We start from the raw sequence: 21670 nt of genomic DNA on the forward strand, positions 1-21670 counted from the left end.
TTGTTTATTTTTACAATTTGTGATCTGCCATTTAAGTAATTTTTGAACCACTTTAGGGCAGTACCTTATGATCCTATGACTTCTAATTTTTTTATTAAAATTTCATGTGATACAGAGTCAAAAGCTTTGTGTATATCTAGAAATACTGCTAATGCTTATGTTCATCAAGGGAGGTATAAACTGTATTTGTGAAGTTCATTAAAGCATGTTCTGTGCTAAATTTTTGCCTGAACCCAAATTGATTCTTTGAAAAGAAGTTGTTTTTGTCCAAAAATTTCATGAGACTATAATTTTTACCAATTTCTCTAATATTTTCGAAAAGACCGGTAGAAGGGAGATCGGTCTGTAATTTTTCAAGTTATTTTTGTTTCCCTTTTTGTAAATAGGTACAACTACAGCTTTCTTAAAATATGATGGAAACATGCCTGTCATCAGTGATAAGTTAAAAATGTACATTAGGGGTTCCATAATGTACATGCTTGTGTTAATACTATCTTATCCAGAAGTTTTGGTTGTTTTTAGGTTAGCTATAACACTTGATTTCATTTCCACAAGTGGGGAAAAGATATATGGAGTTATCAGTTCTCTTGGGAGTGCAAATCTGAGCAGTGGTTTATAGCATTTTTCAGAATGCTCTCACTGACTGTGACAAAGTGACTATTGAATTCTTCAGTTAATCCTCTGTCTCCATTTTCTCTATTCCTATCGATATCTTTAAGTATGGGGAGGTTTATGTATATCTTTGCCAATTAATTTATTCAAAAACTTCTATTGTTTTCTGGGTTTTCCTTGGCATTTTCGAAATTCATTTCTGTAGTATTCGTTTTTACTTTCTTTTAATTTATGGTGTATTAGATTTCATTTCTTTTTATTAGATTTCATTTTAGAAATTCATTTCTGTATTGTTCGTTTTTACTTTCTTTTAATTTATGGTGTATTAGATTTCTATAGTACTTGAAACTGTGTTCATAATATTGATTGTGCGAGTATTTTTTAAACTTTTTATACACTTTATCCCTAATTTTTATGTAGTGTCTGATTTCCTGTATAATTCAGAGCTTTGTTTCTTTCATTTTGTCTATTTTAACTTTAAGTCTTGTATTTTATTGTTTATTATTGCAATAAATTTATGATACAAGGTATCAATATTTGTTTCCGACGTTATCTCTTCACAGGAGACAGTGCTCAAGTTACGTTTCAATACCCTGGAGTCAATTGTTGTGTAGAATGTTTTTGGTTGTACTATCTCTGTGCTGTACTTGCAAATGCACTTTAATACCATTTGGAAAGTGATCCGTGAGAGGTTGGCGCAGAACTGCTGCTTGGATTTTGTTTCCACATAAAGTTCTCCCGAATACATGATTTAGACATGTTCTGCCATCATTGAATTCTCTTGTGGGGGACATTAGTATATTGTTCGAGTCCATGCATGGCAAGTAGATCTAGATAATCTTGCGAGGAGCCGCTATTCCTCAGCAAGTCAATATTCATATCCCTAATTATGAGAACGTTGTCACTTCTGATCTCATCTAGACTACACTCGAGTTCTTGTATACAGTTGGACTCTGTGTAACAATGCAACCTATATACAGCCATTATATATATATTATGATGTTCTAAATATAAATTGACATTTTCAGCTGTTTTCATTTTTATGTTAGTAATGTTATTAACAGATATGGAATTTCGAACAAAGATAATTACACCTCCAGATTTGTTTTAATTTCTACATTGATTTTTAAATCCCCTTAAATGGTACAAATCAATTTCTTCATCTTTAACCCAGATTTCTGTTAATATCAGAACATTTAGCCACCAGTTTAAATTGTCTAGTAGTAATTCAATGTGCTCTAATTTATCTCGAATACTTATATTTATATGCAAAATATTCAAGGTACTTAGTGTCTGAGGATAAAAAGTTTCTTAATTCTGCTGAATCAATAATAAATTACACATTTATAAAAAGTGACATCACAGTTATTCTCATCTGCTATTGTTCATAATTAGTTATTACTCTCGCTGTTTTCTTGGCGTTTAGACGACATCTTCAAATCTGATTCGCCATATTTTTGATGTATCTTCTCTTCTCGAAAAGTTTGCCCTGTTTTACCAAGAGATATTTGTAGTGGACTTCTTTACATTTCTTGGCAATAAATAGTAGGTGTTTTAGGTTTCCAGTCAAGTGCTTGTTTAAATATATTTTACTATCCTTAAAATTGTCACATATATCAGTTGTACTCTATATTTCATACTTTTGTTTCCGTCCAGCCATTTGTCTCTGATTGTTTTACTTTTAAATGATAGACATTGGTCTGTTTTTCTGCCCACTAGGAACATGATGTATAGCTTCAATATCATCTTCATTATAGCTGATCTTGATTTTACGTGCAGCTCTTTCATGCATATTTTCACGTGGCTCATGAGGAACACCAACAATTTCTAGATTTGAACTAATTGCCTGTTGACTCAAGTCATCCACTGTTTCATGAATTATTTTCAGCTTCCTACGCAGCTCCATATTTGCATTTTCTAGTTCAGAGTTCTTTGTTTTAAGTTCCTTAACTTCTTGTGTCAGGCCAGTAATGATAGTCAGAAAGTCATTTATTTTGTTCGAGGTAAATTCAGTTGAACTTCTGAAGTCGTTGATGTCTTTTTTTAATTATTTTATTAATCCCATTAAATATGCTATACATATATTGTCTGTGTTACTAATCTCTGGAATGCACGAGTCATCACCCCTGGGAGAAGTTGCTGGCGGGTGTTGGCTAGCACTGGAATGGCGTCCCTCACGGAACAAAGAATTGAAACACTGAGCAGGTCTTCGTTGTTCACCAAATTTGCACAAAACGCATTTCCAGTTTTGTTTCCTGTCTTTGGTGAGCTTTTTAAATTGGCTTTTGCTGAGACCAGCACAATAAAAATAACTAGTTTTGCACTTATCTTCACACTTCATAACAGATGTAACTTCAATACATGTCTCTTCACAAACTTTGCAGTGGATTCTCATCATGTTAGATAGAGTTTAGTGCTAAAAAAGTTAATCTTTTTTTTTTTTTTTTTGTTCTAGCTGCTCACCTTGTATGCTAGCCCAATGGTGACCGTTGAATAACAGCAGGTTAGATAGGCAATTTTTTTAAAACTGCTTGCAGAGGTTAACTTTCATAGAGCTGGTAGAGCGAGTTACAGGCTACACTTCAAGAATTACAATGACACATTTTTTAAATAGAATACTAATTAAACGATGTTTACTACGGAGCAGCGTTTCACTCACTCACACACACATTCTTTTACTCCTCTACCCAAGCTTCGTTCCTTAATCAGTAAGCCCAAACAAAAACATAACTTAAAATGTCCCAGCATTTACCATGTTTGGTGCAACTTCAACATGCTTATTTTGACCAGACTGAATAATCCATTGAGTTGGTCTATGAGAACATAAGAGAGGCATCTCATATGGTAGAATTAGAGCTAGTGCTCTGTCTAACCATGTCCTCAATTCTGCTGATACTAATGATGAAAACTCTATCACTCACCCAGTCATGTTGAACAAATTGAAAAACATCTCTCGATACTATGATGAACTGGGAAGAAAAATTCTAGAATCTAAAGAAATTGTCCTCGGTCCAGTACATTTCAAGACGAACTTAAGTTATAATCTCTTGGATTGTTGCACTGCTATCCAACTTTGGCATTCACGAGATCTTGAACACATGTACACTCCCAACAGTGAGGAGATACACAGAATGGCTTCAAATGTTAATACGTTAGTATTTTAATGTATAGATTTTCTCTTGCAATGTTTGTTGGTATTTCTCTCATGTTATGCACCCGATGAAGTTTTCTAAGAAGACAAAATTAGTTGTGCATTTTATTTAAAAATAAAATAGTGTTTCTATATTGATCTCTTGGCTTCTAGTGATTTAATATGTTTCAGAAACACACACACACACACACACACACACACAGAGTTGACCCTTGAACAACGTGAGGGTTAGGGGTGCTGACCTCTGCATTGTTCGAAAATCAACATATAACTTTTGACTTCCGAAAAACTTATAATAGCCTACTGTTGACTGGAGGCCTTACCACTAACATAAACAATTGATTAACACATTTTATATGATATGTATATATACTATATTCTTACAATGAAGTAAACTAGAGAAAAGAATATGTTATTAAAGAAAATCATAAGGAAGTGAAAATACATCCAGAGTACTGTATTTATCGATACCATAAGACATACAAGATCATTAGTATGTCTATTAGTACCTATATCAATATTGTCTTATATGATACAAAACATTGTAGATGTTATATGTATTACTGACACTAGACATCAAAAATGAAAAGATAATGTGAAAAAGAAATTCATATTTATTTACAGGATAACAATTCATGCAGTGCTAATGAAGAAACAGCAATATGAAATATGATTTCTTTATGGTAGACTAGTGCAAACAATACGACTGCTTTGTATTAGCCTAGCCTATACACGAATGAATCATTATAAATATTTTATTTTATGCTAATTAATTTAACTAATTAATAACCATTAATTTTATGCAGTTATGATTTAACACTGCATCTTTATGTTTACGGTTCTCTTGACTGCAAATGGTCATGTATCGTCTGTAAGTGTTTGTGTGCGTAAGTTTTGATAAATTTTAACCTTTTATAATAGATTTGTGTATACTTTATGGTAGTAAATGATAAAATAGACTAGTAACTACATATATTTTATACATTCATAACACGCCTAACGTTTCCTTAATTTTTTCGATATTCCTAAGCTACGTGCGTTCATCTGGAGTTTTTTCAAATTGTCGCAAATTTCTGAAAACTTTTCCGATAAATTGTTTCATAGTAAACCATGCATAAGTGGATCTGTGCTGTTCAAACCCACGTTCTTCAAGGATCAACCATATGTATGTGTGCGTGTGTGTGTGTGTATATGTATGTGTGTATATATATATATATATATATATATATATATATATCAGGGGCGAATATATTATATATAATGTATATTCCAGGTGTGCTAGGTATGTGGTACTTATCCACCGAATAGCATTGCCACCGATATTATATTTTTGCATTTATTCCCATTAAAGACTCCCCTAATTGTTTCCAGACTTAGTGTGATTCCTAAAAGTAAATAATAGACTAATGCTTCACTAAGAGGACGCTTTTCGACACATAAACATTGCATCACATTCGCATTAATAGCCCAGGTGTGCTTTCAAAATAAATACAAAATAAATAAATACAGATGGTGCAGCGAGTCAAATTCTTAGTGGTCTAATAGTTTTAAACTGCTCAGACAGAAGGCAGGCAGGGTGAGCTCTGAGGTAATAGCTCCTAGAGGCTGTGATTGGTTATTATGTCAACCAATCCAGTTGGATGTTGTCATGTTGCTGTTTTTGTTTTCTGAGTTTCATCTGTTTTGTGTGTGTGAAGTGTGAACTGACATGGTCAACAAGTTTTTAATATATAATTTTCGATAAATTGATAACTTTTTAGCCCATATTTACAGTGGGAAACAGCATTGTAATCGAAGGAGGTTACTCAAGTTTCACTTCATTCCTCCTTGCATTGTATATATATTCCACAAAATCTCTCTATTAGATTTTCTGTTTTTATCTGTTTTGTTACTTATAGAAGTGTGCAGAAGTTTTTATTATTAATTTTTAATAATTTTTTATTTTGAAACTGAATAATAAATTTAGCAAACTTAGAAAACTTCAAAAATTGTTCTCAGGTTTATTTAGTTATTTTTTTCTTTGGCATAGTTTATAATGTACTGGCATCATCTCTTTCACTTGTAAAAGAGTGTCTTTTGATCTTTCAGCAAATGGAGTTACTTCAAGAATTCTACGAAACAACTTTAGAAGCCTTGAAAGATGCCAAGAATGACAGGTTATGGTTCAAAACTAACACTAAGTTAGGAAAGTTATACTTTGACAGAAGTGAATACAATAAATTGGCAAAAATCTTGAAGCAGCTTCATCAATCTTGTCAGGTATTAGAAAATTAGTCATTTGAATTTATTAGAAAGTGAATCATTTTCATAGATCTGTAAAATAAACAACCATTATCCTTGAAAATAATATTCTTTAGTAAAATTAAGTTTCTTGGACAGGAATGTGTAATTTTGTGTATGTACATAAACAGGATTTATACTATGTAGGTAAAATTTTGTTACTACACTAGTTAGAGAGCTGAGAAACTGATCATATAAGAAGTGTTAATGAAATCTTTCTGATTATTGCTGTGGCTGCCCCTTTTTAATTGATTTAATTCAGCCAGCTCAACAATCATATCAGAAGGGTGTTGTCGGCAACAATATGGAGCATATTATTATATGAAAAGGTAACTTGGCTCTTAAAAACCAGCTGCTCAGATAACTAATTTGAGATTGTTGACTGTTTTTTTACTTATGAACCTCATATTGAGGTTAATATTACTATTATAAAATCAGATAGATCACAGGAATAGTTCATTATAGTGAATTTTCTTCATACCATTGTGTCTGTAGGACTATGGTCAGTAGTTAGTTACAGAGAATAAGTTTGTTATATTAGTTTTTGCTATAGTGAGAGTCAACTATACTAGTAATATTTCTGTGAGTAAACTTTGTTGCTAAAGTAAACTTACAATATTACACAAAAAGATTTTATCTTAAACTGGACATAGGTAACTAACCATTTACAATTTTATAGTATTGCATTTTGGATTGATGCTAAGTTATTATTATTATACGACATCTCCAGGGAATCCAAAGACTCATCGGGGGAGGGCACCTACTCTGCAACTCTATTTCTACCACTCAACCCACCAATGCCATCTGTCGCTTACCATCACCACTAGTATTTTCACAGATAATCACAAATATCCATGCCCACAGTGGGATTCAAACCTGCATCCTTTTGGCTGGAGAGCCGATACGCTAACCACTGAGACAACTAGGCTGGCAAATTTAAGTTTTGAAATTAATTAAGACCATGTTAATTAAGGATATCTGAATTAACATGGTCATTGTAGAAGCTGGTGTTGGCCCTTGTTAAATATCTCCATCAGTTGCTTTAGTTATCATGCTCAAGTTTTGCTCTTTTATAGGAACTAGAAATAGTCACTAATTAAAATATATGCATATATAAATAGGATTCTTTTAGTGATCAAACACATCTGACTTACTTTAAAAGACCATCTTTGAAGTTATCTCCAAAGTGTCGTGAAATAATAAGCTTCAAATATGTTCAGATGCAGTATCAAGTCTTTTGAAGTGAGTCACCTGTATTCATAATCCATTAGAAAATACTTAATAATCCCCTTTTGATTTGAGAGTTTGAGAGTCTTTTCAGCTCAGTGAAATATTCACATTAATCACAAGCACTGACAAACCAGATTTACAGCTGGGATTCCAGGAACAGCTTCCTTGGTAAAAGTTGAAATTTATTTAGTGCATTGGTACACTATAGTAAGTCAGAGTTTTAGCATATATAGACTACTTTCCATTTTTTGGTAAATGTTCTACATTTGTTTCTGGATATTGATCATAAGTTCCATTTAAATTTTTTTATATCCACTTATAATGAAATGAACATTCTGGTAATACAGTGATAAATTTTATTTTATAATATTTGTACTAGAAAATTAAGCAAATATTGCTTGTGGCTTCAAGAATTAATAGGGTTCAAGCAAATGCTTAGAATTTTTTGTACAAGGTGTCACAATTAAATTCTCTGAATACACATGTAAAAACTATATTTACTTACTTTTAGACTAGTGGCTTTTATCACCTTTGAAGTGATTTCCTTGTGCAGCAAAAATTGAAAGGTGGTAAATACAGGATGATTTTTTTTTTTTTAAATTTTTATTTAAGCCACAAAGTCGCAAGCAGCTGTTATGCATGGACACGATTGTAGCGAATGATGCAATTGTTTGATCAAAGTTCAGGTCTTTGCTTACAAATAATGTCATGTAACCTTGTCAGCACTTCTAAATAACAATGTTGATTCACTTGTTTAATGAATTCAAAGTGAACTGTACTGTACCCTTATGAGCGAATTGATATTCTCAATTCTCATAATACCCTTATGAGAATTGAGCGAATGTCAAACATGACATTCGCTCAATTCTTTGGCATTGGTGAAAATGTTTTCCACTATGTGCTTTGGCATTTTGTTTTATGGTCTTACCAAAAGCATCGGGTTTCTTCACCAGTAATAACTATAAAATAGAACCAATTATGAAAAAAGAGGAGAACAGTGATCAAGTTGCCTTTACATTTTGATCTGCACTCAGAATTTGAGAACCATCTTTGCAGAAATTGTTCATTCACAAATCATTTATCAAAATCTTCCTTTGCAAGGAAGATTTTGGTAAATGCCATTAAATGCATGTCTTTCATACGCTTAATTGTCTGTTGGAATGAACTTATTGCCTCACACTTTCCATATTTTCATATGTTTGATGAGTTTTTGGCCAACCAGTTCTTTTGCTATCTTTCCCATCTTCCTACCCCTCCTTAAACCTCTTATATCATTCAGATACACTAGACTTTTTCATGGCATCATCATCATCACCATAAAGCACTGTTAACACATGTAAAGTTTCACTTGCACTTTTGCCTAACTTAGCACAAAACTTGATGTGTAATATATTCCATTCACTCATTTTTCCACGAAAAGCAACCAGCATGCACGTGCAAACTCCTCCATAGTTGTTAGCTACTGGCTTGATTGTTTTTATATGACTCAAAGTGTAGTATATGAGGCCATGAATTTAATTGTTACACCTGATATCCTTCTTAAAGGATATCAGGCATTGCAAAAGCACAGTGTAGTTTTATATAACTTGCTTTTTCCATATGTCTTTGTTAAGTCCCTGATTTGATCAACTATTGCATGGGTCTTCTAAAATAGTATACTCTGCATCAAGCCTCCATATCTCATTTACTAATGTAGTGACATTTGGTCATAAAGACATGGGTTTGAATTTCATCTAGGATGTTCATAACCTTTATGAAGATCTTTCAATTGGAGGTGAATTAGCCAGTCTCTTAAGGAAGTGGCAGAATGTTTCCTCCTGCAAAACAAGGCAAACTGACCAGAAGAGCACAGAGCACATATAAAATTAACAGATGTAATACACTGGCCTTATATGCTTTAATCCCAACCATATCCAGCCTGACTTCAATCTCTTTTGGTTGGCATTCAAACATTTGGGGATCCACTTTGCTGAGAACATCTTCATGCCAGATGTTGGTGGATAATGATCTGAACTTGTTCCTTGGATATACCCATAGTCTTTGCAATGTTTTTGGCTGGTATTTGTCTATCATCAAAGATGATCATGGCATATACTGCATCAACGTAATCAGGTGTGATCACTGTGGAAACTCCTCCTGAGGGCATCTGTTGTCTCAGGATGCCTAGTTTTGAATTTAAATTTAAATCTAGTTTTAAACACTTTGTAAATCTCGGCCATCCATCTGGCAACTGTTTGATATGCTGGGGCAGACCCCTGAAGTTCTCTCACAGAGTTTGGTAAATCTCAGGTGCAGAATTTTTTGAACCATGAAAAACCTAATGATGGCCTGCACTTCTGTGTCTTCACATTTCTTCAAAACCTCTGACATGTCTTCTTATATATCTTAAAAGAAAAATAAATAAAAATAAAAAGAAAAATTTTGATGAAAAATTGGTGTTAAAGGGTATTAAGATATGTTCTTTCTTATGGTTATATCAGTTGCTTTAATACCGTTTCTGTTCTAGGTTATAAATTAAAGATGCCATGAAATTATATTTTTTGTTTAATCCTTTATCCAAGTGTATGCAAACAAAGTTTGCGCGTGAAGTAACTTCATGACTGGAAGCTCGTACATAAAAAGGGTAATGACTTCACATCACTTGCCTTAGTATCCCATAATGCAAAGTGCATATCCTTACAGGCATTTATAATACTAAGCATTATGGGAAGGATCACTACCCAAACCGGTTTTGATCTTTATTTGAGATCTTATCAGTGAGAACCAGACCCAGAAGTGATACCAATGTTGATGCACAAGTCATATTTCCATATCCAAGTAGCCAAAAGGTGTTGCAACTTATTACTAAAATATTCTGAATTAGAGATAGATGTTGGAAGTTTTTCCCATTTGGTTATACTATAAATTTTATATGCCAAGAAATCTTGAATACTTCCCATAATGCATAGCATTATACATGTTGGTAAGGATATGTGCTTTGCATTATGGGATACTAATTTAATGATGTGAAGTCATTAGTCTCTATATACGAGTTGTCAGTTGTGAAGTTACTTCACATGCAAACTTTGTTTGTTTACACTTGGATAAAGGATTAAACCAAGATTATAATTTCTTGACATATATCCAAGTGGAAAAACTTTTATTCTAAGTGTTATCAGAACTTTTTCAGCCCCCCCCCCCCCCCCCTTGTGTGTATATATGCTATATAGCATTATACACATCTGAAAGGGTTTGTGCTTTGCATTATGGAATACATACTAATGCAATTGATACGAAGTAATTAGCCTCTGTATAGAAGAAGCTCATTCGTGAAGATACTTCACTTGCAAAACATTGTTTTGCTTACTTGGATAAAGGATTAAAATGAAGAATATAATTTCTTGGCATCTTTATATATATATCATCATCATCATCATCATACGTATCAAGGATTATTTAGGCCTAGTATGGCCTGTTCCGGCCTTAGAAGTCATCGTTGAATCGTTTAGGAGGACATCCTGGTTTTCTTTTTCCTAATGGCTTGTTTTGGTAATCTTTCTGTTTTCATTCTTTGAACGTGTTCCATCCATCTATGTTTATATTTTTAAATTTTTTCAATTACTGGTTCTTGGTTTAATTCTTTCATAATATCTTCGTTTCTTTTGTGATCAAATAGGGTATACTTTGCAGTTTTTCTCATAAACTTCATTTCTGCTGTTGTTAATCTTTGTTTGTCTTTTTGTTTTATTGTCCAGATTTCGCTTCCATACATTAAGACCAGTAGGGCTAATGTATTGTATACTTTTAGCCTGGTTTGTTTTTGAACTAGGTTTGGTTTAAATATAGAGTTAATTACTCCTGTTATTTTTAAATATTTTGCAATTTTTATGTTTATATCTTTTTCATTTTCATAAGTGATCATACATCCTAGGTAGTTAAATGAATTCACCTGTTCTAAGATCTTGTTATCTAATACTATTTTAGTTCTTGCTGGATCTTGTCCTTTAAAGGCCATAGTTTTTGACTTTTCGATTGATATTATCATACCATAATCTTTGGATATCTCATTTAGATTTAAAATAGCTTTCTGTAAGTTATCTTCAGAATTTGTAATTATTATTTGGTCGTCTGCAAAGAGGAGAGTGTTTAAGTTAACTGTAGGTGAAAGTTTAATTCCTTGATGTAAATTTTTACTCCATTTTATTATTATTTCATTTAAGTAGATATTAAAAAGAGTTGCTGAGAGGGGACATCCCTGTCGGACCCCTTGGTTTATCTCTCTTGTATATGATAGCTCGTGATTTAATCTTATTTGTATTTGGTTATTTTCACATATACTTGTGACAGCTTTTAGGATATTATTTGGTATTTGTCTTTCTTTTAATATGTTAAATAATATGTTTCTTTTAACTTTGTCAAATGCTTTTTCAAAGTCAATAAATGCAATATGTGTTTCTAAATTATATTCTCTTCTTTTCTCTATTATTAATTTTAGGCAGAAGGCTGGGTCTATACATGAACATCCTTTTCTAAATCCATTTTGTACCTCTAGAATAAAGTTTTCGGAATATTTCATTAGTTTGTTATTTAAGATTCTGCTGTATATTTTGTAACATGAATTTAGTATACTGATACCTCTATAGTTTTTAGGATCATCTCTATTACCTTTCTTAAAGATAGGAATCACAATTGCTTTTTTCCATTCTATTGGGGGGATACCAGTTGAGTAAATTTTATTTAAAAATAGTAAGAGTCTTCCTTTGAATCTTGTTCCTGCGTATTTATATAGTTCTGAACCTAGCTTATCTTCTCCAGGTGATTTTCCGTTTCTTGTTTCTTTCAGGCTGATTTCTAATTCTTCTTCAGTTATTTCCTTTTCATTTTCGTTAATTGTTTGCCAGTTGTCTTTTTTAAAATATTTGTCTGTCCACAGTTCTGTGTAGTAATTTAGAAATTCTTCTAATTTCAATTCAGTGTTTAATTTTATGTTTTCTTTGGTATCTGCATTTAGGTGTTTCAAAATCTTATATACATTGGGTCTTATTTTATATAAATCATGTTCTAAATTAGAAACAAATTTATTCCATGATTCTCTGTCTTTTTCTGACTTCTCTTTTAGCTATGGCTCTTATTCTTTTATATTCTATTTCATCTTCTAATCTTTTACTGCTTAACCATTTGTGACAGGCTTCTTTTTTCTTTTTGATTATTTCTTTGATTGTATCATCCCAGATCTTCAGTTTTTTTCTTTTATTGATTTTTTTGGTCTTTCCTAAGCTTTCATTTGCTGCTGCATTTAGTATCGTTTTTATATTAAGCCATTCTATTTCTATTTCTTCATTTTGTTTTATTTTATCTAGATACTGGTTAATTCTTTGTTCATATAGCCATTGTACATTTGTGTCATTCAATAGTCTAGTTTTATAAACAAATGTTTCAATTTTTCTTTCTGTTCTTGTTACTTGTAACCATTTAGGTGGTAATCTTAATTTTATTTTAACAAGGAAGTGGTCACTGCTTATTTCATATCCTCTGTGAACTCTAACATCTAGTGAAAATTTTGATGTCTTTTCATTTAATATGAAGTAATCTAATATTGATTTTCATCCTCTTGCTACCCAAGTATATTTATGTATGTCTTTATGTTTATAGAAGGAATTCATTATTTTTAGGTTATTATAAACTACAAAGTCAATCAATTTTTTACCATTTCTGTTTAGAGTGTGTTCTCCATGTATTCCTATATTATTATTAATTTTCGTGTTTCCAATTCTTGCATTTAAGTCTCCTGCTAAAATTATGTAATCATTTTTAGTTATTTTATTATATATGTTTTGTAGTTGATTATAAAAATCAATATTATTCTGTTCTCTTCCTTCTTCTGGGGCATATAAACCAATTATTGTTAAATAGCCTCTATCTATTTTTATTCTAGCTTCTATTATTCTTTCATTCCATAATTTATAATGTTTTAACTGTTTTGAAAGGGAGTTATGAATCCAAATCATGACTCCTGCTTGTGCTCTTTGGTCTCTGTCGACTCCACTGTATATCACATTAAAATTTTCAGTTCTCATAGTTCCTTTTAATTTCTTTTTTGTTTCAGTGATTATTGCTACTTTAAAATTTCTTTCATTTAATAACTGGTCTAATTCTATTTCTTTATATGCTATTCCTCTTACATTCCAGTTTGCTATGTGTATTATATTTTGTCGTTTCCATTTTCGTTTTCCCTTTTCCATTCCAGGGTCGTTTCCCATAGATTCAATCCGATTATCTTTTTCTGTCAGCTTACAAGTATGGTTATGTTCTCCATGTCAGGGGACTAGCCTGACGATGGAATAGTTCAGTGGTAGGGCTGCTACCTTAAGGCTTCTGAACTCGCCTTCTTCCGAATTTAAACCCATAGGAGGAATAGGGTATATTGAAGGGGAAAGGGTAGATTATAGAAGAAATATAGTAAGGTTTATAGAGAGGACATAGTTGTAAGGCCAGAAATGAAAAGACCCCATGGCCCTCGAGTACTCTAATAGCACAAGGGTCATAAAGTAAGAAGAGTTGGCTGGTAAGGCCTTATAGGAAAGATTAAAGTAAGTGGGTCTTCCTCAAAGTAGAAGAAGGAGAGGATAGATCCAGCTAGGGGTCCATGGGAGTGCCGCTTCCCTTACAATCAAGATGATTGTCCCTTATGGCCCTGTTGGTCCACGAGTCCTTATTCAGTATATTCGGACCACCCCACCATATATATATATACACACACACACACATGGTGGGCTCCCCTATCCGCCACCCAGGGGACGCGCTCTCTAGGGGTTACAGGGTACCCTGAGATATATATATATATATATAAATACTATATATGTGAAAAGTTTTTTACCTTGGGGATAATATATATTAAGGATACCAAGTAATTTTATAAACTTGGAGGAGTTTTTTACTCCTTCTCCAAGTAAGCAGAACAGTTAAGTTTGCACTTGAAAGTAGTTCAAGTCTAAAGGTAGTGCAACTTGTGGTAAAGGTGGGTAAAGCTCTGATAACTATTCTTAGTATTTCCCATAATGTAAAACACATCTCACTAGGAGGTGTATACTGTTATACATTATGGGTGTGTGTGTGGGGGGGGGGGTCACCACCTAGACCGGTTTCAATCTTTTTTTGAGATCTCCTCAGTGAGTAGCTAGACCCTGAAATACCAAGGTTTTTCAGGGTCTAGCTACTCCTATACAAGTTGGCTACTACTTTGAATAAGAAACTCTGGATGAGATAAAGATATGAAAAGTTTTTTTTCCTTGGGGATAATATATATTAAGGATACCAAGTAATTTTATAACCTTGGTTTTTTACTCCTTCTCCCAAGTAAGCAAAACAGTTAAGTTTGCGTCTGAACGTAGTTCAAGTCTAAAGGTAGTGCAACACCAGGGCAACTCGTGGTAAAGGTGAGTAAAGCTCTGATCACTATTCTTAGTATTTCCCATAATGTAAAACACATCTCACTAGGAGGTGTATACTGTTATACATTATGGATGGGGGGGGGGGTCACTACCCAGACCGGTTTCAACCTTTTTTTTTGATGTATCCTCAGTGAGTAGCTAGACCCTGAAATTAAAAAATTATTCAAAGTAAAAACACATTGTAGCAACTTGTATAGGTAAAGTTGATAAGGCTCTGTATTACTAAAAACCTTGGAATTTCAGGGTCTAGCTACTCACTGAGGAGACCTCAAAAAAAGGTTGTAACCGGTCTGGGTAGTGACCCCCCACCCATAATGTATAACAGTATGCATCCCCTAGTGAGATGTGTTTTACATTATGGGAAATACTAAGAATTAGTGAATGCTGCTGATGTGATAATTTCTTATATATTATTCCATTCTTTCTCAATGTCTTCATTTTCTTGTATTTTTCTAAGTAGTTATTAATCCTCTGTTGGTATAAATTTCTTATACTTGAATCATTTAGTTTCTTACTTTGTAATTAGATTTTGTTTCTCTAGTTTGTTTATTTTGTTGTATTTTTTGTAGCCAGTTTGGCAGAAATCTTAGTTTTGCCTGTACTAAATAGTGATCTGTGTCAATTTCCAGCCCTCTTCTAATTTGAACATCCAGGAAGAGGTTTGCTGTTTTTCATTTGCTATAAAGTAGTCTATTATTGATTTTTGTCCTCTTGCACACCACATATATTTATGTATATTTTTATGTTTGTAAAATGTATTCATTATTTTTAAATTATTATATATTGTATAATCAATGAGTCGCTTTCCATTTTTGTTTACTGTTGGTTCTCCAAATTTTTGTATATTAATGTTTCTATCTGTAGTCTTCTATATATGGCATGGAGCTCTTATCCCGTTCAATGTTGTGGTGAGTATGGGAGAAATGGAATGCCTAGCCTGAACTGTACTCGCTGTTGTTATTGACTTCTTCAATATGCTCCTTTTGTCTTTTTTCTAAACTTCTCGGAGTTTGCTTTATGTAATTAAGGTCACAAGAACATGGAATATCCAGAATAGGAATGAAAATGATTATTTTCATTCCTATTTTATTTAATTTTTCATATATTCTTTGTAACTCTTCGTAAAAGTAATCATTTTCTTCTTCTTTTCCTTCTTAAGGGGCATACACTCCAATAACTGTTAAATTTTCTTTATTTAATTTTAATCGCATTTCTAATATTCTTTCATTCCAGTATGTATAATGAGTTATTTTTGCTTTAATTGATTTATGGATCCAAACCATTACACCAGCTTTTGCATGTATTTGTTTGTCCACTCCACTATATATGATATTATAGTTAGCTGTTTCTTTTGTTCCTTTAAGTTTCTTTTTTGTTTCTGTAAGAACGGCAATTTCTATATTTTCATCATTTAAAATTTTATCTAATTCTTCTTCTTCATGTGCTATGCTTCTAATGTTCCATGTAGTAAAAGTCCCAAAAACAGCTCACATAGGTAGGTACAGTATTGTACTAAAAGAACTGCACTAGCAAAGCAGCCACTACTACAAAGGTTCCTATGTTCTCCATGAGAGCTGTAGGTGGGAGTCAACTGTATTTACTTTTGCATTAAAAATTTGAGTGGAATAGTAGGAACATTTAATGTTTTGCTTCTTCTGTAAAGAGATAAAATAGTTTGTTATCCATACTGTGAAAAATTTATTCTTGAAATTATTGTAAAAAATGTATTTTAAAATATTAAGTTTTTAAAGGTTACATTTTAAATTATTGTTCATATTATCGTAACATGTTTTTTAATAATGAAAGCTAGCAAAGCTCATTCTTTAGATTGAGAAACACTTGTAAATCTATAAAGAATGCAAGTACAAGAATTACTACCTGAGAAATTAATGTTCATTTTAATTTTTGATGGTTATTTCAGCATTTCATTTTGCATTTCTTGATTACTTTTTGATTATATAATTGATATAATTGCATATTGTAAAAATGAAAAAAGTTCTGTAAAGAATTGATGCTCATAGTATTAATATTGAAATTTATTTTCAGACAGATGATGGTTCTGATGATCTCAAAAAAGGAACACAGCTATTAGAAATTTATGCCTTAGAAATTCAAATGTATACAGCGCAGAAGAATAACAAAAAGCTCAAGGTTAGCATCCAGTGTGTTTTAGAATATTATTGTATGAAATTTGTATTGAGGATGTAATATCTTGTCATCTCACTTTACAGCAGTTTTTCTGCATGTTGATGTGCTTGTTTTGCACCCAGCCAATGAACTACTTTACATTGATATGCAATGATCATTGATGATTGATGAGATTGCCACTGTTCAATCTCTGAATATTTTTTCAGATCTCTCATATCTGTTTACTAGTCATTAGCCATTTGTTTTCCTAACCCATCTCTCTGATTCACAATTTGAAATTGATTTAAACATTAGCTTATATCTCTCTCTCTGAGTAAATTTTTTGGATAATTTTTGTCTTATTCCATGTAAATGTATTTAACTGGCTCATCATATACCAATATATATATATATATATATATATATATATATATATATATATATATAGCTTGTCATCTCATTTTACAGCAGTTTTTCTGCATGTTGATGTGCTTGTTCTGCACCCAGCCACTGAACTATTTTACATTGATATGCAATGATCATTGCCATTGATGATTAATGAGATTGCCACTGTTCACTCTCCAAATATTTTTTCAGATCTCTCGTATGCGTTCACTAGTCTTCGGCCATTTGTTTTCCTAACCCTTCTAAATCTCTTCTTCATTGAATGGCCTGATCTGCATATATATTGATATGCATATCAAATATCAATGATCATTGCATATCAATATATGCAATATGGATATATTGATATACAATATTTTGAGCTTCAGAGATTTCACAAACATAAAGAATGGGAATCCTGTGTTTGGTGGAGTTTGGAGAGGTAATGCTGTTGTAACTGTAATATGTTAGAAGGTTAAGCCCATTTAGTTGCATGACATTTAATAGCTCTGAATTCTTATAATGATGAACCAGAACAACAAACAATATGAACTTTGTTAAATTATGTCTTAATGGTGCCCATTTTCAGTTGCCATTCTGGTCAGCATAATGTCTTAGAATGCTAAACTACTGGAATTTTCTTTTTCCTTAGTAAATTTGATCTAAGAATGAAGGTTTTTAATGTTTTCTAAGAAGAGGATGAATGTGCTTTTGAATGTGACCAAATTTGCAAAATGTCATTTATGTAGTGGGTCCAAAATATAAAGGCTGAGGATGAATAAAAGAGAGCAAAAATGTTCAAAATAATAATTAGCCAAATGAGCAAAAGATGATATCTTAATGAATGTGCATTCATTCTGGCCTGTTAAATTTTAGTCTTACAACTGTGAGGTATCCAGAGGGCATCACAAGGATTGAAAATTATATCACGAGGAAAGGAAAATGATATTCATGCTTTCTAAGACAGAAAGCATGAATTCTATCCAAAAGGTTGTAAATATTTTATGAGTGGGCTGACAATTACATAATCTAATTTCTCTACCTCTGCAGACTAAAACATTGAAATTTTCAAGCTTCCAGTATTAAGCAAGTTGGTTGTCTCAAACTGGGCAACAAAAACCACATACCACTTAACTTCTACCAACATCCAAAGGGGAAAAAAGTAGGTATGATGCATCTCTTGGCCAATTAAGCTTGTAAAGTTTCCAGATTAGACAAGTTTCCGGCTTGTTTTTCACTGTCATGATGTGTTTGGATGTATGATTTTTTTGTTTGCAACTGTTTTGAGCTTTAGCAAAGGAAAGTGGAGATTCTGATGAAAGCCAGCTATGGTGATTTTTCTCGACTGACCTTATCAGAATACTGAAACAACAATCAATTCAAGTATATTATTATTACCAGGGAGTCAGGAGCTTCTGATTTGGCAATAGAAACATATACATTCATGATAAATATTGAAGTATAATTCCAGTTTATCATTATTATCCCATATTGGAGGAGTGGAAGAGGATGCTCAAATAAAATGAATATTAACATTCTCCTTTCTGAGTAGTGCACCTCTAGATTATTTCACTGAGTTACCTTGGTTTTTATTTAATAATGAACTGTTTTTTGTCATCATTATTCAAAAATGGACTGCTGAAGTATAAAATGTTATTATTATTATTATTATAAGATACCATATTCCATTATAAAATAAAGGCATAGCTTTCTCCTATTCATTAATTTTTTTATTTCTTTTTATGCTATGTGTTTTGATCACCAGTCATTTATTTATTTATCGTATGGCTTGTACACATGGTTAAAAGACAATAAGATATTAATAGACATGAGTATAGATAAGATACACATATATGATTTAAAAAAAAAAGTCTACATTCAGGCAAATACAAATATGAAATTTATGACAAGCATCAGACAGAAGATTAGTCATATTTTAACATTTAGGTTTTTGATCCAGTTGATTGCCTCTGGGGATAGGTCAAAGATATCCTTAAAGTCACCTGGATATACTGTCAGCTCGCATTCCTATACTATATGGTAAATGGTTTGGGTCTCAGCTCCACAGGGACAGTGAGGATTTGGTATCTTACCCCACTTTAAAAGTAATCTCCACATACACCATGGCCTGTATGAATCCTATTAGCCGTCGTCCATATATTCCTTATAAGGTCAAATCCAGATGGTTTTTGGAAGATGTTTATGTAATTGCGAACTTCAGGTGATGCTACTTGGGACCACAGCACATCCCACCTACTCACCATACTGTCATTCTGGCTAAGAAGATTACGGACGGTTTTTATGGCAGGTCTTCTGGATTTTAGTCTATTGAATAAAGCTTCTGGAATAAATTCATGTATTGGGAGATAATGGTTATTTAAAATTCTTTTATATTCACGAAGCAAGGCTTCCTGTTGTTGCAGTTTCAGAGTAGCAATATGGCTCAAAGTGGGGAGCCATTGTAAGGGTGTACTCCTAATGCAACCTGTTATTAAGTGCAGAGTGGAGTTAAGTTGAGTATCTAGTTTATTGACATGGTAACTATTGAGCCAGACAGGAGCACTCTACTCTACTGCACTGTAAACTAGAACAATTGCAGTGCACTGCAGAATTGTGGCACTTGAGCCCCATATAGTACCACAAAGCTTCTGAACTGTTATTTCTGGCGCGAACTTTAGCAGCGATATTAATCATATGCTGTTTATATGTCAGAGTTATTCCCAGATATTTAGGTGTCGGATTAAACAAAATTAATGTTCCATCGGCATATATCTCTGGTTTTTGATTTACAAGACTATTGTTCAGGTGAAAGCAAGAACATTCGGTTTTATCAGAATTTGGTGTTAATCTCCATTTTTTATAGAACTGCCATAAAGCCAACAGATCATTTGTCAATATTTCTTCAGTTCTTTTGATAGACTTGTCGCTGATCGCCAAAGCTAGATCATCTGCATAAGTAAACTTCCTGCTGGCTGTTTCAGGAATATCTGCGATGTGAAGGCTAAAAAGCAGTGGTGTGAGCACTGAGCCCTGAGGTAATCCATTCTTAAGCACTCTTTGTTTACTGATGCTTCCTCCGGTGACTACCCTGAAATATCGATCACTCAGTAAGTTGTTTAGGAGATGACCCAATATTTTACATGGGATGACCTTAAGAAATTTATATATGAGTTCCTCCCTCCAAACAGTATCATAAGCCGCTGTTAAGTCAATAAAGACTGCAGTAGTCTTCAGGCATCTTTGAAATTCTGCTTCAATGTAGGTTGTTAAGCTGAGAACTTGATCTGTGCAGCTGTGATCTCTTCTGAACCCTGCTTGTTCTATTGGAACACGTTCCAAAATTTTATCACTGATCCTGCTCAATATTAGTCTCTCCAACAATTTGTAGGTTGCACTTAAAAGGGCTATGGGGCGATAGCTTTCAGTTCTGTCTGTTGGCTTACCTGGTTTTAACACAGCAATGATTTTTGTCCTTTTAAATTCTTTAGGAATGCAGCCACTTTCAAGTATATCGTTAAAGAACTTAGCCAGCCACGATCTTGCATAAGGTCCACAGTGCGTCAGGAATTCATTATGAACATTGTCAAATCCAGGAGCCTTCCCCACTCTGATATTTTGAAGCGTCGAGGATATTTCCTCACGGGGAAAAAAGGCAAAGAGAATTGACGATTCTTTCGAGTTACAGACTTCATAGCCTTTAGTTTGCCTTTTACCTCTTTAGTATGTTCTTTATCTGTCGGAGCTCTAGAAAGCGAAACAATATGAGCAGTTATCTGATTCGGATTGACAAGAGGAGATTTCTTTGGTACAGAGGTGTTTGAACCAAGCTTCTTAGGTAGCGACCAGGCTTTTCTACTAGAGTGTTTGAAATCTATGTTTTCAGTTATTTTTTTGAATCCACTTTTCCCTACGAGCAGCGTTGAGACTATGGAGCAGTTCTTCTATCTCAGGATCCTTACTTTCAAGGAATTCCCGATACAGGGATTCGCTTTCATTGGTCCATTCAGGCACGTATTCTTTTTGGTAGCCTCAAGGAATGTGTATTTTTGCCACCGCTATAACTACTCTAGTGAACCGTGTATACTTTTTGTAAGTTGGGGGAATTCTTCTAAGGTGTGCATCTAGATCCGCAGTGAAGTTTTCCCAGTCGACTTTTTGGAAATTTCATCTTGGTCTAGGAAATGATGTTATCACTGGAATTTGGGTTCCTAATTCCATAAAGACGGGACGGTGCTGGCTATTTGAAAAAGCCTCAAGAATATGGATAAATTTTCATTATCAGTTGAGATGAATGTCAAATCTGGGTTATATTCCTTATTCCAGGCTCTTGATTTAAAGGTGCTTTTTTCCTTGGCATCAAAAACCAAGTGAAGACAGTGTTGATCTGCCCATTCAGCTAATATTTCCCGGTTTTGATCATTCAGATCGTATTTCCAAGAAGTATGATGACTGTTGA

General features: G+C 33.1%; 1 protein-coding gene across 1 annotated transcript in view; it reads left to right on the forward strand.

Moving 5' to 3' along the window:
- Nucleotides 1-21670, forward strand: part of alien (COP9 signalosome complex subunit 2 alien) — a 395054-nt gene that overhangs the window by 163272 nt on the left and 210112 nt on the right. The window contains exons 5-6 of the mRNA XM_090406656.1: nt 5852-6022; nt 16750-16854. Coding sequence (XP_090262782.1) covers nt 5852-6022; nt 16750-16854 — 276 coding nt within the window. The remainder of the gene's footprint in view (nt 1-5851; nt 6023-16749; nt 16855-21670) is intronic.

This window comes from Typopeltis vanoorti, chromosome 16 (assembly GCF_054136105.1).
Source record: "Typopeltis vanoorti isolate ZY-2024b chromosome 16, IOZ_Tvanoo_1.0, whole genome shotgun sequence".
NCBI lineage: Eukaryota > Metazoa > Arthropoda > Arachnida > Uropygi > Thelyphonidae > Typopeltis > Typopeltis vanoorti.